This window comes from Argentina silus (genome assembly GCF_951799395.1).
Source record: "Argentina silus genome assembly, chromosome: 7".
Classification (NCBI taxonomy): domain Eukaryota; kingdom Metazoa; phylum Chordata; class Actinopteri; order Argentiniformes; family Argentinidae; genus Argentina; species Argentina silus.
Window position 1 is genome coordinate 16,059,961 of NC_139661.1, and position 25,606 is coordinate 16,085,566.

Below are 25,606 nucleotides of genomic sequence, written 5' to 3' on the forward strand. Positions count from 1 at the left end.
CCATACTGTAAGTTTCAAGTTTATTAAGTTTAAAGTGCATTTTACACATTTAGCAGACGCTTTTATCCAAAGTGACTTACAACAAGTACATTTGCCTAAAATAAGTGAATCATCATGGTACAATAAATAAAAACCCATTCATGATACAACAAGGATGTGACATAGAAAACCACAACAAAGTTCATAAAGGAGTTTACAATACAGAGATATGCTGTAATAACTGTCCCCACCTATCTCATGTATCCTATGATGTTATGTTATGCATTCTTTTCCAGGCTATGTCTACAATAGTGCTCAGATTGTAACCTTCACACTTGACAGTCATTGTGTTATCAGATAGTAACCTTCACACTTAACAGTCACTATCTTATCATAATGCCTGATATAGGCTACACTCCGGTTACCCCGGCCCGAGTCTGGCACATGCACATACTACATAACTATCAGATTAAAAGAGTCTTGAGTAGATAAATCAACCACCCTGAAATATGTCAACAGTACATGACTTGTAAAGATGAGGTATTTGATGTTGGACTGATGCTGTGCCATGCTATGCTTTCTGCCATTTAGTCAGTCAGTCAGTCAGTCAGTCAGTCATGGGATGAAAAAATATATATAAGAAGGGAAATTTCAGTCAAGGTCAGTTATGGCCTCTAAGTATGATACCAAGAGAGGTTACAGGTGTGAAACATCTTTGATGATACATTTGGACTTTTTGCATGACTATTGGCCTACTGCTGCACTCTAGTGGTCAGTTGTAAGCACTGCGAGACAATGGTGGCTTCATTTATTGTCGCAACTTCCTGTATAGCCTGAGCAATAATAACACACTTCACCGAGCGCTGAATGAATTTTGTGTTTATCAGACCTGTCCACTCAGTTGCTGGACATGTAGCCAATTTCCTCAAATGACTATGCGTGCATAGCATGTTTGGCTATTCAGATTGTCCCAGCATGCACATCTCTGGTCCATTTTATTTTCACTTTCAGTATCTGAGTCGTTGTCTGAACTTTCCCTTCCTGAAGCGACTCAGTAAGTACAGTAAGAATTATTAGCAAGTTAAAACTGAGTTTACTGACCAATCGTAGGCTATACATATGTGATCGATGCATGTGTTGCTTACATTCGGATAGTGTAATGGTATTGTTCATTCATTGACAGCTATTTGATCTGCAGCTGAAATCGAAAGTAAATGATGTACAGTATTTGCCGTGTCACTTCGTGTCCCCTTTCACCTGAACGTTTTGAACGTGTGCATATGGTAGACAGAGGCACGCATTGATACACTGTTTATTATTTCTGCGCTACTGTAACATAATATTTCACGTAGTTATTCACTTGTGTTACAATGTATCGCTGACTTTTCCCGTGCAGGAAGCAGCTGATTTCGCGCGCCCTCTGTCAGGTGTGAGGAACCTCTCGCGCACAGTGCCATGTTAACTGTCGCAGTCCTCGTGCTCCTGCTGCTGCCCTATGACCCGTCCTCGGCTGCGCAGCTGCCAGAGCACGGCGAGGGGAAGAGCAAGTCCTCACCCGTGGCGACCAACGGCCAAGCTTTCCCGTGGGACCGAATGAGGCTTCCCGAAACCGTCTTCCCACTCCACTACGACCTTCTCATCCACCCCAACCTGACCTCCCTGGACTTCACCGGTGCTGTGCGGATCCAACTTGAGGTGCGAGAGGACACCAGGACCGTCATCCTTCACAGCAAGGATCTCCAGATATCCAAAGCCGAGCTCTTGGCAACCGAGGGTCCACAGCCTCTCCAGGTGTTGGAGTACCCTGGCTTCCACCAGCTTGCCCTTCTGTCCGACATACTGCTGATCAAGGGTAGACGGTATGAGGTCCGTCTGGAGTTCGCTGCCAACCTGTCGGAAAGTTTCCATGGGTTTTACAAAAGTAGCTATCGCACCAGTCAGGGGGAGGTCAGGTAAGACATTAAACCAATCCATTCTATCCATCCACAATGCTTTTTTTAATTTACTATTATGTGCTTGTTTGTACATTTTGGGGGCTTACCATAGTAAACATAGTAACCAACTGTCATTCACTTTTAGGGTTGTGGCGTCCACCCAGTTTGAAGCAACCAGTGCCCGTGCGGCCTTCCCATGCTTCGATGAGCCAGCCTTCAAAGCCAATTTCACCATCCAGATACGCAGGGAAGCACGTCATATTGCCATATCCAACATGCCCAAGGTACCCAGGGAAACATGGCGTGATTATTAAGTCTTAAGTGCCATCCTCTCCGTATCTCCTCTACTTTATCCTTGTCTCAAATATGCCATTTAACTGACGGTTTCATATCACTGATAAAAGTTTGATCTACTGTAAGAATATCCTTTCTCCAACTCTCCCTCTCTTCTCATTCTCAACCCTTTTCCTCTCTCTCTCTCTCCTCCTCATCCTTTCCCCTCCACCTCTCCCTCTTTTCTCCACCTCTCCCTCTCTCCTCATCCTCTTCCCTCCACCTCTCTCTCTCCTCATCCTCTTCCCTCCACCTCTCTCTCTCCTCCCTCTCCCCCTCTCAGCTGAAGACAGTGGAGTTGCCAGGCGGTTTGTTGGAGGACTACTTCGACACCAGTGTGAAGATGAGCACCTACCTGGTGGCCTTCATCGTGTCTGACTTCCTGTCCGTCAGCAAGACCACCCAACACGGCGTCAATGTGAGGAGGATAGCCATGCCCCCATCCGCCCTAGTCCCGCCCCCAATATTACTTCTGGTCTAAACGGAAGGGAACTAATGATGCACGATGCTGCACATAGAAATAAAACATAGAATAAGAAATGTGTTCTTTCTGACCTAATTATATTTCTTACTTCCCAACTCTCTGAAATATATTCAAGATTCAAGATTCTTTATTTGTCACGTGCATACAAGTATACAGTGAAATGCAAAAGTGACAGTGCCACAGAGTAGTGCAACAATAAGTTTTAAAATAAAATAAAATAGAAGTACTAAAAAATATAAACAGTATAAGCAGTATAAACAGCGGTGAAGCAATGTATGCAATGGACTGGCAATATACAATGGCAATGACAGGTATACAGTGACAGGTATATGTGTATACAGTGACAGGTATACAGTGTATTTAGTGTAATGCATGGTATGACCTATGCAAACTTCCACGTTGCACTGACTATGAGTGAGTCCACTCACTCAACCTTTCATTCAGCCATGTATTTATGTCATGTTCACAGTTCACACTAGCCTCTTAAATCCAGCCAGGTTTCGCAAGCTAACATTCTGTTTCACTTCATGTGTCCGTGAAGGCTAGGCTAGGCTAGGCTAGGCTAGTGTGAACTGTGAACATGAAATAAATAGTCAACGCAGAGTTCACACAGCCCTTTATTGCTGATCTAGTGACCTCTCCCCTGTGTTGTCCTATCAGATCTCAGTGTATGCTGTACCAGAGAAGATTGACCAGACAGAGTTTGCTCTAGATGCTGCCGTCAAGCTCCTGGACTTCTATGACGACTACTTTGACATCCCGTACCCTCTACCCAAACAGGGTAAGTAGCCGTACCCTCTACCCAAACAGGGTAAGTAGCCATACCCTCTACCCAAACAGGTGATTCTTACTGTGATTCCCTAGTCTATGCCTACAAGCACTGAATATGTTTATGTATTTGGGCCTGTTATGACATTTCGTCTCTTTATGGTGTGATGAAATTTTGTGTATTTATGGTATTTTGTGGAATTTATAGTGTTATGCCATTTGTGTCTCTACAGTATTTATGGTGTTATGATGTGTTGTGTCTCCTCAGACCTGGCGGCTATCCCAGACTTCCAGTCAGGAGCCATGGAGAACTGGGGTCTGACCACCTACAGGGAGGCTGGCCTCCTCTTCGACCCCAAGAAGTCCTCCGCCTCCGACAAACTAGGCATCACCATGGTGATCGCCCATGAGCTGGCGCACCAGGTAACTCAACGTACTGTTAATTTTTTAATGGAGTTTTATCAGAGCCCACAGCCTAAGTTCACACAGAGGCCGTATTATCTATATTGGTTAGGCGTTCATGGCCAACTGCCTGACTATGTGTTCATGTCTATAATACATGTATACTTACATGTTTGTCCTTTATCTAGACCTGCTTGCAGTCAGTGTACAATATTGGGCCTGGCTGTTAATCTATCAACAGGTTAATTAGCCTTTTTGTAGTAGAAGCAAGGTAGTATCCTATCCTAACCTTACCTGTACTCTTTTCTCCCCTGTCCAGTGGTTCGGTAACCTAGTGACCATGCAGTGGTGGAATGACCTCTGGCTGAACGAGGGCTTCGCCAAGTTCATGGAGTTTGTGTCGGTCAACATCACCAACCCAGAGCTGCAAGTGGTGAGGATACAGTCGTTCACATGGACTTCATTTTCCATGCTGCACTGCAGCAGCTCCAGTCAGACTTAAATTAAGTCTGGCTTCTAGGCCTTTCAGACAGTAATAATGTTCCTACTCTACTTTTTCAATTGTATTTCAAGTATATGCACCAAATATACTTTGAAGAGTCTGTTTAGAAAAGCACCTGAGAAAATGCTGAATTAGTAGACTAGTAGGCTGCAGAGTGTGTTGAGGTAAAGCCTAATGATGTCATGAATGATATGTGCAACTCTCAAATGATTCCGCAGGAAGACTTCTTCCTGGGGAAGTGTTTTGAGGCCATGGAGGTGGATTCTCTGAGCTCCTCCCACCCAGTCTCCACCCCTGTGGAGAACCCCACCCAGATCCAGGAGATGTTTGATGACGTCTCGTACGACAAGGTGAGCCACTCACTGTGAATGGCACTTCACACCCTGTGGGTTACTTGAATAACAACTGTAATCAGAATTCTGGCCACACACTCAAATGCTCCAACACAGATAATTGCAGCAACAAGACAATGTTTTGATGATTCCTTTGGATCTATGCTGTCAAGCATACCATCCATCGTCTTGTTTTCCATTCTGAACGTACTTTCTTTAGTCTTGGGGCTTCCTGGACACATTAGTTCTGGACTAAATCACACTTTCACTAGAAAATCTCCATTGAAGATGCTTTTTTCAATTAGGATTAGGCTTAATCTCCTCATGTGTTTGTTGATGGTCATTTTTGGTTATTTTCAGGGGGCTTGTATTTTAAATATGCTCAGAGACTTCCTGACTCCTGACGCGTTTAAGATCGGTATTGTCCGCTACCTGAAACGCTACAGCTACGAGAACACTGTCAACAGCCATCTGTGGGAGAGCCTGACCAATGTGAGTGTGTGTGTGTGTGTGTGTGTGTGTGTGTGTGTGTGTGTGTGTGTGTGTGTGTGTCTGTCTCTGTCTCTGTCTCTGTCTCTGTCTCTGTCTCTGTCTCTGTGTGTCTGTCTGTCTGTGTCTGCATCTGTTAACTCACTTAACGACAACAATATATACAGTAAATAGGTGGATTTGAGCATATGTGTATCTGTCTCATTCTCGAATAGATCTGCCAGTCAGATGATCTGGACGAGGGTCGGCTGAAAGGAGAATTCTGCTTGCACAGCAAGCTTCAATCTGCAGCCTCTGTGAGTGAATGAAGACATATTTATCAAAAACCTCTCCTTTGCTATACATGAACTGCTTATTTAATGTGTTATGTCATCGTGAATTAGTTATGTCATACGGTTATAATGTCAAATTAGTGTCAATTGTGTTTTGTCAGTGTGGCACAATACTTTCCATTCTCATTCTACTGTCTTATTAATGAACTGTGACTGTGTTACGTGACATGACTGAGCTGGTCCCTGTCCTGTGTCCTGTCTCCTATCTTCTGTACTGTCTCCTGTCTGTAGAAGTGGTTCTCTGGTGACGAGCTGGACGTCAGGGCCATTATGGACACCTGGACCCTGCAGGAAGGCTTCCCATTGGTCACCGTGGAGGTCAGAGGTCGTCAGGTCAGGCTCAGCCAGGAGCGATACCTGAAGTCTGACGACCCCTCCCAGACAGCAGGGTAAGGAGGACAGAGCCTGACTACTGAGTGACTACTGAGTGTTTGCCTCAAGTGGAGTTTGAGGTCAGAGTTCAGAGGTCATAGACTGTTTATGTCTCCTCCTCAGATTCCTGTGGCAAGTCCCACTGACCTACATCACCAGTGCCTCCAGCACGGTGCACCGCTTCCTGCTCAAGACCAAGACAGGTAGGAGTCTCTGTTAGTGTCATCAGGGTTCAACAAGGTCAAATGAGTTCATAGTTTCATATGAGTCATAGTTTACTGAACTTCTCACCACTGAACTTCTCACTACTCTTACTGACTAAGACCTGGCCAACCTGCTCAGAATTGTCCTCATTTCTCAGTGATTGACTAGTCAGGTCTGGCAGAGTGACTCCCTTTCACGTTAATCCCCACTCCTATGGATGTTGACACCTGTAGACTCTCCACAGCCTGTAAGAAGTAGTAGTTGCTTCCTCCCCAGTATATGACCCTTTCCTCCGTCCTGTAGATGTGCTGTACCTGCCCGAGGAGGTGGAGTGGGTGAAGTTCAATGTGGACATGAATGGGTATTACATCGTCCACTACGAGGGCGAGGGCTGGCACTCCCTCACCAGCCTGCTGCAGCGCAACCACAGGGCCCTGAGCAGCAACGACCGCGCCAGCCTCATCAACAACGTCTTCGCACTTGTCAGGTGAATCTTCTATTCTATTCTATTCTATTCTATTCTATTCTATTCTATTCCATCCCATCCCATTCCATTGTATTCCATTCCATTACAGCCCTCTGGACTTGTCCCTCTACCTGTCTAACCCCCCCTGTCCTGTCTGTCAAACGACCCTGTCCCTCTACCTGTCTAACACCCCTGTCCTCCTGTCTGTCCCTCCCCAGCGTGGGAAAGGTGAGCCTGGACACAGCTCTGGACCTGTCCCTCTACCTGTCCAAGGAGACTGAGATCATGCCTGTCACCCAGGGCCTGCAGGAACTGGTGCCTCTCTACAAACTGATGGAGAAGAGAGACATGCTGGACCTGGAGAACCAGATGAAGGTAGGAAAGGAGGGTCTCCTCTGTGTGTGTGTGTGTGTGTGCGTGTAAGTGTGAGTGTGAGTGTGCAAGCGTGTTCTAATATGTTTGTATGCGTGTCTATGTGAGCGTGCAAGCGTGTTGTAATGTGTGTGTGTGTGTGTGTGTGTGTGTGTGTGTGTGTGTGTGTGTGTGTGTGTGTATCAGGACTACATCGTGGAGGTGTTCAGGGAGCTCATAGAACGTCAGGAGTGGAGTGACGAAGGCTCTTCCTCTCAGAGGTTGATGAGGAGCTACCTGCTGCTCTTTGGCAGCGTGAGGAACCACCCTCCCTGCGTGGCCACCGCCACCCAGCTCTTCAACCAATGGAAAGCCTCCGACGGCAACATGAGGTCAGGGTTCACAGGGTCATGGGGTCAGCCTCACTCCTTTCAACTCCTATCTAGACTTTCCACCTTTCAGTTAACATTGAGGAAAGAAGACATATAGCATTGGCACTCTCTTCATCAGAATGTCACTGTGTCACTGTGCCACTGCTGGTATTGATCAACTGTGTCTAATTGGAGACGTTATTACAATTTCAGTCTCTGTTATTGATATTCTACTCATTATCAATCAATCAATGAGTGCCATGAATGTCACTTGTCACGAAGTAAGGAATGGACTATGGCATTATTTTCTTAATTTTCCTCAATATTTTCAAACCCCTCTTTCCTCCCTCTAGTCTCCCCAGTGATGTCAGCATGGCTGTGTTTGCCATGGGTGCCCGTTCAGCCGAGGGGTGGGACTTCCTGTTTGAGAAGTACCGTCATTCGATGCACACGTCCATCAAGAGCCGCATCAAGTCTGCCCTGTCCATCAGCCCTTTGCAACACAAGCTCAAGTGGTGGGCCTACATGTCTCTGGATACTCTCCTCCTTTCCTCCTTTCCTCCCTTCTTCCTCCCTCTCATCGTACCCCTGTCTTTGTTTCTCTACCCATGTATTTGTTGCTTTTCTGATAATGGGTTGATGGTGAGGCTGATATGCCACACACATTTTCCTAAAAAAACAGAGAACATATTGACGACCAGAAATAATCTATCTTCTCTGTCTCTTTCTCTCATCTTACCACTCTCTCCCTCCCTCTTTATCCCTCTCTCTCTCCTCTTCTCTCTCTTCTCCCCTTCTCCCAACTCTTTCTCTCTCTCTCTCTCTCTCTCTCTCTCTCTCTCTCTCTCTCTCTCTCTCCCCCCCCCTCTCTCTCTAGGATGATGGAGCAGAGTCTGAGTGGGGAGGTGATGAAGACTCAGGACCTTCCTCACGTGGTCATCTCCATCAGCAAGAACCCTAAAGGCTACAAGCTGGCCTGGGACTTCCTCCGTGCCAACTGGCACGCGATGGTCAAGAAGTACGTCTGCACTCCACTGATCTCAGATCTGTCCCTCTCTGTCTCAGTCCTCCTCGTATATACGCTTCAACTGACACAAACTGTTCCTAGGTCACATGTGTGTCATAATCCCCCTGTCAGTCAATGCCAGTTGAGTATCACTCAGCTTTGCAGAAATCCTGGAAATGGATCTGGATTCATCCACACTTTCCAACAACCCCATTAGTCACCATGTGTTAGTGGCTACAAGAAGAGAGTGTTGGTTCATTGGTTGTATGGTTATGACCCAAGCTAATGACCTTTGACCTCTCTCTCTCTTTAGATTTGACCTGGGTTCCCACTCCATCGCAGCCATGGTGACAGGCGTGACCAATCAGTATTCCACCAGGGAGATGCTGGAGGAGGTGAGGGTTTACATATCTTACATGTGTCAACTATAGGGTGTCAACTAAATTCAATCAATGCTTCAGTCAAACTTTATTTATACAGCACATTTCATACAGTAGATTTCAATACAATACACTTTACATTGAAATACATGGATATTACCTCAATCGATGAATCAAACACGTAAGTTGAAAGTTGTAGGCCTACTCTCATTAGCTCAGTGTATCATCAGGTGTATGTTGAGAACTATTGTATTCTCGTAAGTGTGATCAGTGCACTTGACTATAGTGATGTGTTCATACAGGTGTGTACTGTATATGGTCTTTCTGATGTGTACATTTTGTCTGTATATTTGTGCATGTGTATATGTGTGTCTATGCTATGACCCAGGTCATACATGTTCTGTATGAATTCTGTATGTATGTTCTGTGCTCCCACAGGTGCGAGGCTTCTTCGGCTCCCTGGAGGAGGAGACTGGGGCGGGGCTGAGGTGTATCCAGCAGACCTATGAGAGCATTGAGGAGAATATCCGCTGGATGGACAAGAACCTCCCTCTCTTGCAGGCCTGGCTGGACAGACGGAGGCTCAGTACAGACCCACAGACACATGAGGACCTGTAGGCAACTCACTGGCCAGTGAGGGATCTGGTGCACTGCAGACCTGGGTCAAATACTAAATACTTTGAGCGTTTGATTGAGCCTGCCTGGCGTGTCAGGTGGGCGGAGTTTGCACTATTGAGACTATTCCATTTGTTCCATAGCGCCAGGCAAACTCAATCAAGCACTGCAAGGTATTTGAAATTATTTCAAATTGTATTTGAACCCAGGTCTGGTGCGCTGTGAATATCTTTGTTTATAGGAGTGAGCGCTCTCTCAACACTGAGTATCGTTGACCAAGGTAGTGAGAGAAACACAAGATGTGAAGACAGAATATACTGTATTTTGTTCAGAGAAGTCTAACATTTCTCTAACGCCATTGAACGCCAGTCTGAAGCAGTGAGCCGTTTCTCCTATTGAATCATGTTTGCCCTAGGCAGTGAGTGGTCTCTTAGATTGAATATACTTTAGCCCAAGACTGAATGTAGGGCTAGAGCACAGGTTCACTCCGTCTTTACTTCCCCTGGAGGGAGAGGCAGTTGTAAGACCAAGGTTATGCCAGGCTGCTCTGGTACATTTTTCACCTGTTCTTTTAAAAAGGCGGCTAACTGACCCTTGTCGTACGGTTCATGCACGACCACAGGTAGACAATCAAATTCACTCCTCTTGCTTCAACTTCAACCACCATTAGGGACTGGACTCATGTTCATTAATTTGGTACTGCTCTTTAAAGCTTCACTTTATGGCGCTTATTTTGACTAAACAATACCTATAAGATCTCATGCCCTACAAAAGAATGATACATGTGCCATATTCCTGTCTCTTTTATTCTAGATTTATTTTCCTTGATTATTTGTGAGCTGTTTTTGTTTTGTTGTTTATGCACTGTCGTTGTCGTCGTCGTCCCCAAGAGATCTCTTCAGGGGTAGCATTGGCAGGTGTCATGGTTACTGATCCCTGTGGAGACAACAGCTTTACATCCCAGAGGATGCTACTTCTATTGCACTAGTAGCTGATGAACTTGAGTATTTTTGTTTTTGCTGATTACTGACTTCCATTTTAAATGTTGTGTCTTCAAACGTACATTGAAAGGACGTTTTTTACACACATGTAATGATTTTGTGAGTGATTTTGGACAATGCCCTCTTAATTGTTTTCATGGCCTGGTGTGTATTTGTGTGCGTGTGTGTATCTGAAGATGAGTCATGAGTGACAATTAAATATTCATTTCACATAAAACCTGTGCTATTTGTGAGAATACTGTATATACATCTGACAATAAGAAGAAACTGACAGACAAAAGCAGGTTAAAAACACTATGGAAAAAGGGCTCAGGTTTATTAAAGGGATTTGGTCCATTGCTCAAGTCTTGTATATCAGCAGGTGATGCTGCTAACCTCACCAAACGGTTACGTATGTATTAATATGGTGCCAAAAATGCACCTCTGTGTCCATAAACTGAGGCACAGCCAATCACCTATGACCACTTCTTGAGAGACAATATAAATACACACATAGCTTGGGTCTGAAAAAAGATCGACTCCAAGCAATACTGACAGTCTTTTTATAGTCAGACAAGACTGTTAGGAAGAACCCAGAGCATTGGTAATCTTTGATTGGGGGGGGGGGGACCTCCTGTGTGCTGGTTTCATCAGGTGCTCATCTCTGACCATGTGGATCTTCTCAGCTCTGGTCTTCAGAGATCCTCCCCCTGAAGAATAATCACAAGTGTCTTCTTCATCTATTAAAGCTTTACTCATATGAAGTCACGTGACGGGTCGACACAAGATGGTGGACTACTGCACAGTTCTTTCACATCGGAGCAATGAGGGGAAGAGGAAGATGTTTGACACTATGGAGAAGCTCCTTGAGTATCTCCCAATCATAGTCAGTGCAGTGGTAGTCTTGTAGTTGGACCTCCGGGCCTTAGGGGGCGCGCTGGTGGTGGATGCAAGCGGGGCAGCAGTGTAGTGTGTCGTGGATGAAGATGTCACACTCCACACAGAACACACTGCTGCACGACGGACAGATGAACACCTGCAGAGAGGAGGAGGGAGGAGAAAAGGAGAGAGAGAGGGGGGAATGGATGGAAAGAATATTAAAAAATTACAAATGAGAGATCAAACAACGACAATATTAGTTATTAAATTCTGCATCAACTTTCTGGATACGTAAATATGAAATCAGATCATTAGACATGGAATTAGGACATTGCCTGGGATGTGACATTGCCAACTTACACTTTTGTCTTTCAGCTCCCCCTGGCAAGCATGACAGAACCTGAAATGGAGTAGCACTGGTGTTAAGACTTGAGTGGATCAGGAGGAGAGAATGTACTAAGGAAGTCAATGAGAAAGTATAGTGTGTGTGTGTGTGTGTGTGTGTGTGTGTGTGTGTGTGTGTGTGTGTGTGTGTGTGTGTGACCCACTTCTCTCCTGTGTGCTGCTCCAGAGGGCTTTCATGGAAGGCCTCCATGGGGAAGAGGTGATGGAAGGAGCGGGCCAGGTGAGGGGCAGAGACCAGCGTCAACCCTGGGGACAGAGAACACACACTCGATATAGTCACACCTGTGTGTACATACACTCACCGGCCACTTTATTAGGTACACCTTGCTAGTACTGGGTCTTCTGCATACCTTGGTTGTAACGAGTGGTTATTTGAGTTACTGTTGCCTTTCTATCATCTCGAACCAGACTGGCCATTCTCCTCTGACATCAACAAGGCATTTTCGCCCAGAGAACTGCCGCTTACTGGATATTTTCTCTTTTTCTGACCATTCTAGAGATGGTTGTGCGTGAAAATCCCAGTAGATCAGCAGTTTCTGAAATACTCAGACCAGCCCGTCTGGCACCAACAACCATGCCACGTTCAAAGTCACTTAAATCACCTTTCTTCCCCACCTTTCTCTGATGCTCGGTTTCAACTTCAGCAGGTCGTCTTGACCATGTCTACATGCCTAAATGCATTGAGTTGCTGCCATGTGATTGGCTGATTAGATATTTGCGTTACCAAGCAGTTGAACAGGTGTACCTAATAAAGTGGCCGGTGAGTGTAGACACACAGAGACACAGACACACTCTCTCTGTATATACATTTGTCACACACGCACGCACGCACGATGTCCGTGGGGAACCCCTATAGACGTACCACACACTTTACACTCCACGGGCAGCTCTGTGTACTTGGCGTGGCACTGAGGACAGAAGAACCCTCCCATAGAGAGGCCTGGACCACCACTGTTGTCCAGATGCCTGCAAACACACAAGGACGACAATACATGATACCATTACATAAGAATGGTCGACCAACAGGGGAGGCTGGTGGAGGTAGACATCGGAGGACGGCCTCATTGTAATGCATGGAATGGAATAACATTCCTCATTCCATTCCATGCATTACCATGAAACTGTCCTCCGATTTCTACCTCCAACAGCCTCCCCTGGTGCCCAACAACATAATACGCCACAACCTAAGCATCAAACAACCAGCCTGGTACACAACACTGGAACACAACATTGAGGACCAGAATGGAAGTAAGTCTTGGAAGATTTTATTCATGTACATATTTTGTATTTATGTGTATGTGTGCTTGCTTTTGAACTGGTCAAATAAACTAAACTGAAGACTCACGCCTGGCTGAAGGAGGGCTTGGCATCCTGGTCAGACAGGGAGGCTATGGTGTGCTGGGGGAAACCTGGGGAGAGGGAACAGAGAAATATTACAGATACACAGATGCTGCAAACATGGGCTCGTACACTTCAGGGGAAAGGGAGGCAAACTGAGACTCCAGGGATACAAATGTTTGCACACCCTGTGGCTCTCCAGGTCCAGGGATTTGTAGCCATAGCTACTAGGCTCTGTAATCTACGCCTCTACGCTGAGGATGGACCCAGCTGACCTATGTAAGCTAGCTCTACGCTGAGGACTGGCCCAGCTGATCTATGTAATCTAGCTCTACACTGGACTGACCCATGCGTATGAGGGAACACTCGGAGGAGGAGCTGGCAGGAGGGGGCTTCACGTGGAACATCAGCAGCTCCTTAAAGTGGTTCTCATCCAGGATCACATGGTACGTTCCTGTTACCAGGCAGAATATAAGGACAGTTACAGGACAGCTGTACATAGCCCTGAGGCGTTGTTTTTTTTAAATGAAAAATAATCAGTAAATTATGAGAGGAAAAAGTAGTGTTCCTGACCCCCTGTCTCTCGTGTCAGCACGGTGCAGACCCGCACCTCAGCAGATAGACCAATCACAGACACCCGGATCTTCAGAGCCTTCAGAGTCTGACGGAGATCACAGAGGAATAGATTTGGTAAGAATGAGAGACAACAGAGAGACGACTAGAGAGGGTAGTTATAGAGAATAAACCAGTGGAGGCTGGCGAAAGTAGAAATCAGAGGACGGGCTCATTGTGATGCAGGGAATGGAATGAAGAATGGTATCAAAACAGTGTGTTTGATACCATTCCTCATTCCATGCACGTGTTTGATACCATTCCATTCCATGCTTCCCTTCCTCCGATTTCTACCTCCACCAGCCTCCCCTGGAGTAGACATGATGAGGGACCGTACCTTGATCAGCTCGTAGATGTTGGCTGGGTCACATGTTGTGAGGCTGCTGAAGATGATTAGGACCTCCCTGCTGGCATGTCCAGGCATATGCCTGCGGACAGAGAGTGTGAGAGAGAAAGAGAGAGAGAGAGAGAGAGAGAGAAAGAAAGAAAGAGAGAGAGAGAAAGCAAGAGAATGAGAGAGAATGAAAGAGAAAGAGAAGATGGAGAGAATAAGAGAGAGAGAGAGAGAAAATGAGAAAGGGAGACTAAGGGGTACCAGAACAACAAAGACCAAAGTATGTACACACACACACACACACACACACACAACGTACTTCAGTGTCTGCATGGCCAGGTTGAGGGAGTTGTAGAGAGAGGGCTCTCCTACACATGTGGAGTCCACTGCCTTCTTCAGGGCTGCAACATGCTTCTTTGGGTTCCCTAAATGGATAACCAGCAAATAACCAACACACTAGCTCAGAACACAGAGAACATACAACCTAATGCCAGAAATGTAAAATACACACTGAAAGGCATCGCAACACACTGTAATTCCACCTATTAGTCTGGTTCAATCTGACCAAACAAACCCAGATGAAGGCTACATGTCGAGGCTCGTTGGTTTTAACAATACATAATAATTTTTTTATCAAGTTCCATTGTCCTCCAAGTGTTGCTGAATTTCCTCTTGACTTCAATCTGTCCACTGACCCTGTGTGACCCTAATGCTGAATCATGGTGCTCACCTGCCAGGTCAGTCAGCTTCTCTGCCCTCTTGTTCTTAGTGGTGATGAGGCCAACCTGAAGAAGAAGAAAAAGAAGGAGAAGAAGAAAAAGAAGAAGTAGAAGAAGAAGTAGAAGAAGAAGAAGAAGAAGAAGAAGAAGAAGAAGAAGAAGAAGAAGAAGAAGAAGAAGAGAGACTGACTTGGCTTCTTTCTTTTTTTTAAATAAAAATATAGATTAAAGTCTAGATCTAGAAAGACCCAAAAACATAAATGAAACAGCGATAAAACTCAACCTCAATGTTGCTTACCTGACTGATGGGGTTCTGGTCAAAGTATTCCTCTACAAAAAATTCCACCAGCTGTAATGGAAAAGTGAAGTTATATTAAAGCTTCAGATGCCAAAAAGTAGTATAAAGAGCAGAGGTGTTTCCATTCAAACCTCCCTCCTTCCCAACCAGTCACTGGAAGACTCATACTTAAGTCCCCTGCCATGCACCCACTCACCCACTATGACCCACCCACTGCTCCCGCTCACCTTGAGGGTGGACCCACCCACCCACTATGACCCACCCACTGCTCCCGCTCACCTTGAGGGTGGACCTACCCACCCACAGTGTCCCATCGACTCACCTTCAACGTGGCGGTGAGGCGGTTGGGCTTTAGGTCGTGGTCATCCATGGTTCTGGATGTGTCCATCACCACAAACAGGTGACGCATCTGAAACATATGATATTGTATCATCATCATGATCACCTTCAAGGCATATGTAAAATAGAATAGGTGGTGCGATGGTCCAGAGGTACAACAAATGGAGATATAGAGAGGGGGAAAGAAAGAGGGATGTGTGTGGGAAAGAGAAATAGACTGAGAAAACATGACAGGTGAGGGCTCACTCACCATCCCAAGGCGTACTTGTCCATGGCTCTCAAACACTCTGAGTGGGGAAAATATTAGATTTATATTGAGCAATACATCAATACAGTGTACAATACATAATGTTGCGCTCTCTCTCTCTCTCGCGCACACACACACCTTTTCCTTTTGGCCTGGAAAAGGATCTCCTCCACAGTGGCTTTGAGTGACCCAGTCTCATCCTCCTTCAGGACTTCCCTAAAGAGGGGAGAGACAGAGTGGGTTATTGTACACGTAGCCTATGACTAAGCATAAAGCAGGGCAGAGAAAGAGACAACGGGCTTGAGACAGACTAAAGTACATAGCTCAGATACCAGAGACAGCGTCTCAGACAGCAGTACTGAAGGACTTAGGTACAGTAGCCTATGTAGATTCTAGTGTCTTACCATGTCCGCTCATAACCTCCCTCCCACCGCTTGGCTCTCTCCGGCTCGTCGTCCATCATTAGAGTCAAACGTCAGGTACAGTTCAGTTCAATTATTTTAGTTCGCCTACGGAAAAGTTTGCGGAATTAGGACATGTACATTATTTCATTCAAGACACTCAACTTTATGCATTACTCCCGAACAATAGGTCAAACATTAAGAAACAAGGCATAGCTAGTATATAGAACATTGACAGTGTCAGGAAACTTCTTGCTGGGAAAGCTGACTGACGTTGTTTCTCTGCTAGCTGTCTGACACGTTAGTCGGCTACATACATGTTATGTTCAAATTGACTCTGGAATAGCGAAAGAAGAAGCAAATAACATGTAAATAAATGACAGCATTTGATGACAACACTACCTGCAAAACAGAAAGCTACCATGTTCAGTGCCACGGTATAGTGTTCCCCGTAAACGTGCTCCAAGTAAGAACCGTTCCGCTTTTGGTAGTTCCCTGTGTAACACTTTCACAGGTTGTAGAAGAGTGACATAATTGTGTGCATGTTGAGTGAGGTTTATTTCCATGTTAAATGTAATTTTTCTAGAGGCACACATTTTTTTTTTTGCAGACATGGAAAACTCTTTTGAAAGCAATAGATAACCTGGACAAGCAACATGTGAAGTCATTGAATACACCCAACAATTCCTTCACAGATTTTTATTAAAACTCATATTTACACATACAAAATGATACGTGTCCTCACCAAGGTATCTTATCAAGGCCAAATATTCACCAATCTGTTTCTGTATCTTCTGATACAGACACACATCTTTAATATCAGAATGCTTGCATTAATCAGTTTCGTAAAACTAACAGGCAGAAATGTACAGTATAGCTAGATTTACATGTGTGTATAAAATAAATGTACAATGGCAAAAGACATTTCTGGGAATTTACAAAGAGACCAAGCATTGTAAGACTAAGCTTATAAATTACATTGTTCATTTGCTTTAACAACAGTTAATACCAGGGAGAAACAATGAATTCACTGGATGACAACTGACACTGCTGTGTCAAACACCAACAGTGGCATGAATAAAACATTGGCTAAAATAAGAGAGTACCATTCATTCCATATTGCCATACGAAGTATTGATTTTTACAGTTAAAAGCTCTGATAGGGAACGAGAACCCCCCTGAGAACTTAAAATAGTTGATTACAAGCATTTCAAAGGATGGAACAATGTGCAATGTTGTTGTCGCTGCCATAGAGGGCGCTGTAACCTCATCCTAACCTGAGTTTCAGCATCCAAGCTCCAAGATGCTGCATTTCAACAGCAACAAAAAACATTATTGGAAAAAAAAAAAACATCTTCATATCACATTGAAAAGTTGAGGGTTCATGGTCTGCGGTCGTACTCGCTGACTTTCCTTTTGATGTGGGATAGTTTGGACTTCAGGTACTTGGACTTCTTCTTCTTCATCTGGTAGTCTGAAGACTAGGGAGGGAAGAGGAGGGAGAGAAGAGGAGGAGGAGAAAGAAGTGAACAACCTTAAATGGTTTCCCAAATCCATGTACTGTAGGTTGAGTAGAGATGCTAATGCTAATATAGCTAAAATGTGATATTACATGACATGAACATACCTTCTTCATATTCTTCAGCTTGGTGTATTGATCCAGAGCATCCTGTTTTAAAAGAGTCAGACACGTGTGTGAGCTTTAATGATCAATACTCTGACTGAAGGAACACTACAGGACTCAATTCTCCTTTTGGGGAAGAGATCTATCATTTTATCATACCGGTACTCATGCTCCCTCTTACAGTATATCAACTTAATACACAGATTCTCTCTTTCAAACGTGCATGCACGTACACACATACACACACACACACACACACACACACACACACATACACACAGCCCTCACCAGGAACTGTGGGCTGCCCTCAGGTTGTCTGTCCAGCTCCTTGTCCAGGTCAGCCAGGCCCATGTTGATGTTATCCAGCTCTTCCTGCATGCCCTTGTACTCCAGGTGGGCCCTGTCAAACTCCCGCTTGTAGTCCAGTCGCTCCTGCTCATTCATTATGGGGGGATACTCACTGTGTGTGTGTGTGTGTGTGTGTGTGTGTGAGAGAGAGAGAGCGAGAAAGAGAGAGAAGATTTATTATTGAAAACAAATAAACGTAAAAACTATTTGATATCTCAAGAGCGCTCTGATGGGGAAAACTACTCCATGGCCCGACCCTCTTGGCACCACTTCCCTCCCCTTAACCCTCACCACAATCACCCTTCCTATCATCTATCCACTCACATGTCAAATATTATATATATACACACACACACACACACACACACACACACACACACACACACACACACACACACACACGCACGCACGCGTACATCATCCACTCACATGTCAAAGTCCGCCTCATCCAGGTCCTCTCCTCCAGACTCTGCTCCAGTGTCGTAGTCCCTCAGCTTGCTCTTCGGACCTCCCAAAGAGCTGGTCACGTCAGACTGCCTGTAAGAACAAAATAAGAAATCAATCAAAATGAACAAATTAATGAGTGAATTTGTTTCACATATTTAAAATGCATATAAAGTTGCCTCAGCTATTTGAGTACAACGGTGCGCACAACATTTTTTCAAGGATTAAAAACAGTACAATACTTAGATACAGTTCTACAGTCATTATTATGGAATACACAGATTTCTCTCCATGTGACCCAAATCCAATCTTTTTACAATGAAATACCATACTATAAATACAATATTTCAAATGAACTTCCAGTTGAAGTAACCCCAAAAGCTGTGTATCTGGGGATTGTAAAACAAGTAGCACCAGAATCTATCTATTCATAGCAGTCTGTTAGTTTTGTCCATTGTCTCTGAAACAGGCTAGTCTTGATCAAGTGAAGTCATAATGACTCCATCTCTAGAACAACAACGCTCATCGAAAGATTGTGCCACAGAATGCATTCCAAAGGTTCCTGAGCACTAAGACATTCCACCAACTTCTGGTCAGATCCCCAAAAAGCCCTGTCATGTAACAGGAAATAGGCTATCTTCCTTCTAGTTTCTAATGTGGCATACTGTAGCTAGAATACTGTAGACTCATCCACACAGTTTGGCATGACACACCATATGTCTATATAAACAAATACAAAATAAACTAACAATTGTTCTCTTCCCTTTTCTAGCACTGTGACTGCTTCTAGCCAATATTCCTATAGAAAGTCTTAGTTGTGATGATTGAGGTGTATCGTTTTTTTTCCACTTACTTTAGGCGAACGTAAGTCGCCCAGGATAAGAGCATCTGCTAGACAACTAAAATGCTAATGATACACTTCCATCCAAACACTACACAGGTGGAAGTGAAATTGTGTACTTCTCTCTTTATGTTTAAGTCTTAAACAGTAGGTGTTCGTTTCTTAATAATGATCCAGATTGCCAACTGCTTTATATAATCACACAGTGCGTCCTGTGTCTCCTCTGCCCTGCCCTGCCCTTGCCAGAAGAATGTCTTGCGTGGCATTTTCTCTCTGTTTAGGAAATACTTTGTCGTCGGCAGGTGAAACCATACGGGTGAAGCAACCTGGATTCCAAAACTAAATAAGTCACTTTACTTCCTCCTAGTCCTTTAATTCCACTAGCACCAGAGCCATGGATATACAGAGTTTGGCTAACTCTATGTGTGTTCAAGCTCATGGGTGCCATGTTGGAACCAAATGATCCATAAATTGCATTGTATTTAGAATGTAAATAAGAATGTTATTGTCATGGAATGTTTGGTGAGAAGATGGAGGACAGTTTGGCAATATCTATGGCTCTGACTAGTACCAGCGTTCTGATGATGCCCTCAATGAGACCACCAAACAGCCTTAAGTAGCGGAGGTGAATCACTGTCTTGTGATGAGGCCCTGCAACATCTAAGCCCAGATATGTCCCTCATACCACGAGGATGTCCTCTTGGTATAATGGTTTACGTCTGTAGGATCCATACAAGAGGTTCCCAGTTCAAACCCTGCTGGTTACCCTTACCCTGGAAGGTACAGCTGGTCCAGGTAGTTCCTGGAGCCCCCAACCTTTTCGTTGTAGTCATTCAACATTGCTTCTGGCTCACCGGACACGTTATTCACCTGCAGGAGAGAGGAGGTAGAGGTCAGGGGTCATGATAATAAACAACCACTGTGCAGACAATCCACAACAGGTTTGTTAGGATGTTATACAGTAAACTGGAATATATGGTTTAATAAGAGAACAATCTCTACAAAAACAATCTTTTTGTATCCTGTTTTATGTAATAAGTGGATCACATTGGGTCAGAGGTGAAAGCACACCTGCCAATGCAAGAGAATCAACAAAAGTTGTGCAGGAATAAACACGGCAAGTCAGAGAGAGAGAGAGAGTGAGAGAGATAAATATCTTTCCTTATCAAAGGTTGTTTTCATTTAATTTCAGACAGAAACAAATTGTTATGGCCAATTTGCTGTGAACAGTAGGAAACTTTGTGCGCTTATTGCTCCTGTATGCTGGTGCCTCTAACGAAACAGAAAGTAAACAAAACCAAACCAGTTATTATTTCAACACTGACTCGACTGCCTTGTCTGACATGACAAACACATGACATTCACTGAAGTTTCATTGCAACCCACTATTTTGTTTCCTTCTTTGCCAAGTCTACAGGGTTAGTGTGTGTGGGTGTAGTTTAGACAGCTCCCTGTGGGTTCCTCTCAGGTTCCCTCCCATACATTGGCCTAATTTTCACAGCGGTGAACTATCGTCTCTGTGTGGTAAACAGCCTGAGCGCTACCATCCAAGCCTAACCGGTTCCTCCACTTCCCCCCCCTGCACAGCCCAAATACCACAGATACTATCACAGCCAGAGACAGGAACTCTGGGACCTCCCAGCCAATCAGAGCTGCTGAGACTTAAATATGCGCATGTCAGTCGTCGAGTACCCCCAACCCCATGTTACTGAAGCTGGTTTGAATACAAACGCTTCATTGGTTTGAAATGCATAAAGAAGGCACCTCTTCAACAAATGCCAATATCTCTTGCACCTGGATGTTACAGTACCTCAAGAATCAACTCCACCATCACCATTATCATCATCATCATGACAAGGCAAGACATCACACTAGAAATGAGAGTGCCTTACACCACACCCAGAAACTGGACATGAAACTCACACACTCCCTCCCTCCCTCCCTCCCTCCCTGTTCCAGCACCTGACACACACGCATGCACGCACGCACACACGCACACACCTGCACAATTGTTAAAAGCCATGTTGTAGCTGTAGCCTACCAATGTGAACTCAAACACACATAGAATTGGGCGGGAATGAAGTGGAATGCTGTTTCACAGCCTTAATAGCTACATAGGCAGTTAAATGTATCCTCCCTCCCTGTCAGTCAATTCATTGTAGAGCCTAGGAACTCATTTTTAATCCCAATGTAACCCCTACCTGTGTGTGCAGTAAAAAAAGTAATATCTACATGAAGCAATAACTGAACATGTACTGATTACCATTTAGCTTCCATACAGAAACATACACAAAATCATTACTACTTCTCAGAAGAGCTTTCAGACTATGTAATCCACTAATCCCACCATCTCCTCTTCACTGCCTCTCGTAACTCATTCATTGCCACTAACCCAGTCCCTCACGCCTCTCTCTCTCTCTCTCTCTCTCACACACACACACACACACACACACACACACACACACACACACACACACACACTCACCCACTCTCCGATGGTGTGAGGCACGCCGTCGCTCATGACCTTCACCTCCTCCCAGAGAATGCGCTCTCTGCCCCAGCGACGCATCATGTTCCGGGTCTTCACTGCAAACACCAGCAGGATGATCAGACCCACGAACACCAGGAACCCCAGGACGATGGCTATGGCCTGGGGGGGGGAGAACAGTCAGCAACAATGGCTATGGCCTGGGGGGGGGGGGAGAACAGTCAGCAACAATGGCTATGGCCTGGGGGGGGAGAACAGTCAGCAACAATGGCTATGGCCTGGGGGGGGGAGAACAGTCAGCAACAATGGCTATGGCCTGGCTTTGGGGGGGAGAGACATTCAGATTTGAGTCATTTAGCAGATGCTCTTATCCAGAGCGACTTCCATTTGCCTAAACTAAGTGAAACAACTATACATCACAATCACTGCAAGTAAGACTTTCTATAAGAATAAGTGCCACAAGCAGTCACACTGCTAGAGAGAGGGGAGAGCACAGTTAGTTACTATGTCTATGGCCAGGGGGGGGGGGGGGGGGGATGGGTGAGTATACAGTAGTCGACACCAGCAGGTTCCTTACATACATGGGCTAAAGTCCAAGGCTAAATACCCAGGTAAGGAAGCTTTACAGATGCTGAAAAAGTGTTGACAGGGGCAGCAACATCAGGTAATAATAATAATACTACTACCTTTATTTGTATAGCGCTTTTCTGAACAAGCATATGGTGTGAGTGCCTAGTGTGTGATTGGTCATCATTCTAATCACAACATAACTGTAGCAATTCAGAGCCCTATTGTTACCTCCTAACAAATCATATCATAATTGATTGATTGAGTTAAGGTTCCTGAGAAGATTCTGAACAGATCCAGCTCACCTCCTGTGGTTCCACCACACAGTAGTGGTAGAGGTACTGGTTGATGAAGATGCCCTGGGCCTGGTTCTGGTTCTGGTACTGGGAACACAGCTGGCGGATCTGGTTGGTGTAGATGGAGCTGGAGGTCTGGGCCGTGGGGTTCACCGCCACCAGGTACACAATGGTGGCAATCAGCATCAGAATGGCGAGGATGGCGCTGATGATAATGGCCGCCAGGTAGAACTTGGGCGAACGGGACGTGCTCTGCCGTGACACCACCAGGACAAAGATGATGAGCACCACGATGAAGGTGATGGCGGCGATGCCGATCATGAAGCCTTTGCCCGTTTTGGGGCTGGTCTGGCTTCCACCACCGTAGCCGCCACCCACTCCGCCGTAGGAGCTGCCGCCTATGCCGCCGCCGCCGTAGGACGAGCCGCCACCGAACGAGCCCGCACCGCCATACGATCCGCCACCATAGCTTCCGCCGCCATAGCTTCCGGCGCCATAGCTTCCGCCGCCGATGCCCAGCCCGGTGCCGATGCCGCCTCCCATCAGGCCCACGTCGTAGTCCCAGGCGAGGGTGGAGGCCACGCAGGCGAACACCGCCACGCACATGATGATGATGATGATGGAGATGATCTTCATCACGCCAGGGGGAGACTTCCAGAGGTAGAAGTGGAGGAGCTCCTCCTTGGGGTAGTAGGAGTAGGCGGGGTTGGAGATCCGCTCGCTGTGTTTGTGCCTGCTGCCATGGCTACCGCGAAGGAGAGGGAAGAGAGTAATCTTGATATATACTGTACATACATAATCAGTACAATATTCCTGTATAAGTGTGGTGGGGTGACTTAGGTGGGGGGGGGGGGCTGAGTGCAGCTCGGATGAATACAATTTGGATGAGTACATTGGGATGAGTGCAGTACGGAGAGGGGAGAGCGGTGTTGGGGTGAGTGTAACAGGAATGATCAGTGAGGTGGGGGGATTGACTACTCTGGGATAAATACAGATGAAGGATGAGTGTTGGATGAGTGTGGACTGGAGGTGGGGATGACTTACTGTCGACTGCTCTCTGGCTGGTAAGGAGGGGGGCTGCGTTTGTTGTGAGGAGGCATAGTGGGGTCCTCCTACGGGGCTCAAATCTTCAGCTCAGCAAGTCAGGAGTACTTTCTGTTAAATAAACATACACATAACCATTACATAACTAAGCCAGTTCTCAGTGAGAGAATCCAATGATGGATGGAGGAAAGAGTGATGTTGAAGGATGTCTCTCATCAGATCACTCAAAATGTCATCATTCAAAAAAGTCAGTCCCTTTCCTTTACAAATGTCAAATGGTATCTTATAGAAGGTGTAACATGTGGTTCTCAAGTGTTAGCACAAGCAAGTAGAAAATACTAGTGTCAGTCAAGTCACTTGACTTGGCTCTAGTGGCCAGTGCAAATATAAGCTATTGACTCCAGGCAACTCAAACACAGCTACTGCATGGAGCTTGGCTGCTAAGGAGAGGGTGAAACCATCCCAAGGACCAGCGGCTGTAGAACGAACACCACATGCTGTCTTTGTGTTTCTTAGCATAAACATGTCAGACATTTTACAGCATTTAGCCTAGTAAGATGCAGTTAGACGCCAATGGAGGCTACAATAACAGACTTCAATCGACAACTTTAAAGAGATGGCTCACTATTTTGACAATTACATTCGATGTTAATATATCTGTGCCGTTTCTAATTTGGAAAATTCTATAATATAATATAAACTGTAGGCCTAGGTTACATTTAATTAATAAAAAGAAAAAAACTATTACAAAATGAGGGAAATTATTGACATTTCGTTTCGTGAATCAGATAAAACAATTGTCTGGGTGCAACAATAATAAGCATCAAACACGATAAATAGTAGGCATCGGATGATTAGTATTACATCAGAATATTTTTTTCTCAATGTATAGGTTTGAAAGCCAATTCAAAATGTTCTCTATAATAACCTCGGCAGGCAATAGTTTATTTAAAAAACAGCTCCTCCAAAAAACATCCGCTGGGTATTCTCCTTTATTATGAAACCAATTAAACATCTCAAATAGGTTTTAAATCTTAAAAACTCAAAACATATAACTCAAGTACAATTAAGATGAATATAACAATTAAACATCGACCGCAAACTCACCTGTTCGCCGGAGAAACAAACGGCGTTTAATCAACCACTCTATCGAGGTCGGCCGAGACTCCGTATGCTAATAGACCTACCGTGGTACAGTACACACGTATGCGCGTCACCGTTCAACTGAGCGCTGGGTCGCTCTCTCTCATACCAGATGACAACCTATTCACCCTCCCCCAAACAGAACAGATCACTATTGTAAAAAAAATCTCAAACCAGTCTCTCCAATCTTTGTTTGCACTGCATGCCATTCCATGCCAAGTCTATACCACCTTACTCTGTACTTCCAAATCCTCATCAAGATCTACAATAAACCTAAAGAGAATGAAATACGAATGGGAGCAAAGGTTTGGATGCATTTAGATTATCTTAAATTTGGACATATACAATCATATTTTACACATCATGTGTTATACGTTGGTTAATTAAAATGAGATCCCTAAAATATTTCAATGGAGAAAGTCATGATTTAACAGGCGATGATAAATGATTCAATAGGTGATGATACAACGTAGTTTCCCAGACACCTGTTTGTTAGTTTCCTGATCATATGCGGTAAGGTGACACCTTGAGGTTTCAGACTGTGGGGAATTGCATAACCTGACACGGCGTAGTTTGAATAGAGAGGACGCCCAATGCTCTCCCTTGTTCTATTCTAAACCGGTCCTCCAGGCTACTACCTGTATTCCTGGCCGTAATGACACCAACAACAGCCATTTTATAAGGGGTGAGGAAGGTTGCCCTGGGGAAACTAATTGACAGATATCGTACCCACCCCCAACTAAGTCCAGTCCATTCCTAATTTCTCTTGACCACATTCACAAGAAGCAACCTAAGACAGCATCAACTACGTGGAATTATGTTTAATATTTGAGAAGGATAGTCAGTGATGATAGACAAGATTAGCCTATGGCTAGAATTATAGTCAATACACTTCTTTTTTTTTAAAACTTGTTTTTAAGTTGTTAAACTTGTTTTTAA

At 44.9% G+C, this 25,606-nt stretch overlaps 3 protein-coding genes across 4 annotated transcripts; 1 reads left to right on the top strand and 2 right to left on the bottom strand.

The window, feature by feature from the left end:
• The first annotated feature begins 856 nt into the window (after positions 1-856).
• erap1b (endoplasmic reticulum aminopeptidase 1b) lies at positions 857-10,538 on the top strand. The gene is made up of 19 exons (XM_083673351.1): positions 857-1,033; positions 1,376-1,931; positions 2,059-2,197; positions 2,530-2,664; positions 3,391-3,511; positions 3,767-3,921; positions 4,220-4,333; positions 4,621-4,752; positions 5,095-5,226; positions 5,439-5,519; positions 5,787-5,944; positions 6,051-6,130; positions 6,435-6,618; positions 6,816-6,972; positions 7,156-7,340; positions 7,673-7,834; positions 8,197-8,337; positions 8,639-8,720; positions 9,144-10,538. Exons 2-19 carry the CDS (start codon positions 1,435-1,437, stop codon positions 9,321-9,323), a joined length of 2,835 nt encoding a protein of 944 aa, XP_083529477.1. The 5' UTR covers positions 857-1,033; positions 1,376-1,434; the 3' UTR covers positions 9,324-10,538.
• Positions 10,539-10,616: 78 nt separating this feature from the next.
• Positions 10,617-16,310, bottom strand: gtf2h2 (general transcription factor IIH, polypeptide 2). 2 transcript variants are annotated; one of them, XM_083673050.1, is made up of 16 exons: positions 16,275-16,310; positions 15,876-15,980; positions 15,610-15,687; positions 15,475-15,511; positions 15,208-15,294; positions 14,886-14,936; positions 14,599-14,653; positions 14,188-14,293; positions 13,872-13,962; positions 13,496-13,583; positions 13,269-13,376; positions 12,930-12,993; positions 12,447-12,550; positions 11,728-11,830; positions 11,540-11,579; positions 10,617-11,336 (listed from the first exon to the last, which is right to left on the bottom strand). In XM_083673050.1, the coding sequence occupies exons 2-16, from the start codon at positions 15,932-15,934 to the stop codon at positions 11,226-11,228; spliced, it is 1,182 nt and encodes a 393-aa protein (XP_083529176.1). In that variant the 5' UTR covers positions 15,935-15,980; positions 16,275-16,310; the 3' UTR covers positions 10,617-11,225. The 2 variants fall into 2 exon arrangements, with proteins under 2 accessions (XP_083529176.1, XP_083529175.1); XM_083673049.1 differs by lacking the exon at positions 16,275-16,310 and having other exon boundaries at positions 15,876-16,260.
• Positions 16,311-16,556: 246 nt separating this feature from the next.
• On the bottom strand, positions 16,557-24,776 carry oclnb (occludin b). The gene is made up of 9 exons (XM_083673738.1): positions 24,632-24,776; positions 23,525-23,635; positions 22,490-23,225; positions 21,615-21,779; positions 19,902-19,999; positions 18,274-18,381; positions 17,785-17,956; positions 17,500-17,541; positions 16,557-17,353 (listed from the first exon to the last, which is right to left on the bottom strand). The coding sequence occupies exons 2-9, from the start codon at positions 23,578-23,580 to the stop codon at positions 17,255-17,257; spliced, it is 1,476 nt and encodes a 491-aa protein (XP_083529864.1). The 5' UTR covers positions 23,581-23,635; positions 24,632-24,776; the 3' UTR covers positions 16,557-17,254.
• Between the last annotated feature and the right edge of the window lie 830 nt (positions 24,777-25,606).

Bases quoted from the DNA above. Each gene is read 5' to 3' on its own strand.
- erap1b (XM_083673351.1), top strand. From the start codon at position 1,435: ATGTTAACTGTCGCAGTCCTCGTGCTCCTGCTGCTGCCCTATGACCCG. The intron at 5,945-6,050 runs GTAAGGAGGACA...TCTCCTCCTCAG, and splicing joins GACCCCTCCCAGACAGCAGG to ATTCCTGTGGCAAGTCCCAC. The intron at 6,131-6,434 runs GTAGGAGTCTCT...TCCGTCCTGTAG, and splicing joins CCTGCTCAAGACCAAGACAG to ATGTGCTGTACCTGCCCGAG.
- gtf2h2 (XM_083673050.1), bottom strand. From the start codon at position 15,934: ATGATGGACGACGAGCCGGAGAGAGCCAAGCGGTGGGAGGGAGGTTAT. The intron at 13,963-14,187 runs GTACGTTGTGTG...CTCTGTCCGCAG, and splicing joins CTGGCCATGCAGACACTGAA to GCATATGCCTGGACATGCCA. The intron at 12,551-12,929 runs GTGAGTCTTCAG...GTGTGTTTGCAG, and splicing joins AAGCCCTCCTTCAGCCAGGC to GCATCTGGACAACAGTGGTG.
- oclnb (XM_083673738.1), bottom strand. From the start codon at position 23,580: ATGCCTCCTCACAACAAACGCAGCCCCCCTCCTTACCAGCCAGAGAGC. The intron at 17,542-17,784 runs GTGAGGGCTGTG...CTTTTAAAACAG, and splicing joins AGGGCAGCCCACAGTTCCTG to GATGCTCTGGATCAATACAC. The intron at 17,354-17,499 runs GTATGTTCATGT...TTCCCTCCCTAG, and splicing joins AGCTGAAGAATATGAAGAAG to TCTTCAGACTACCAGATGAA.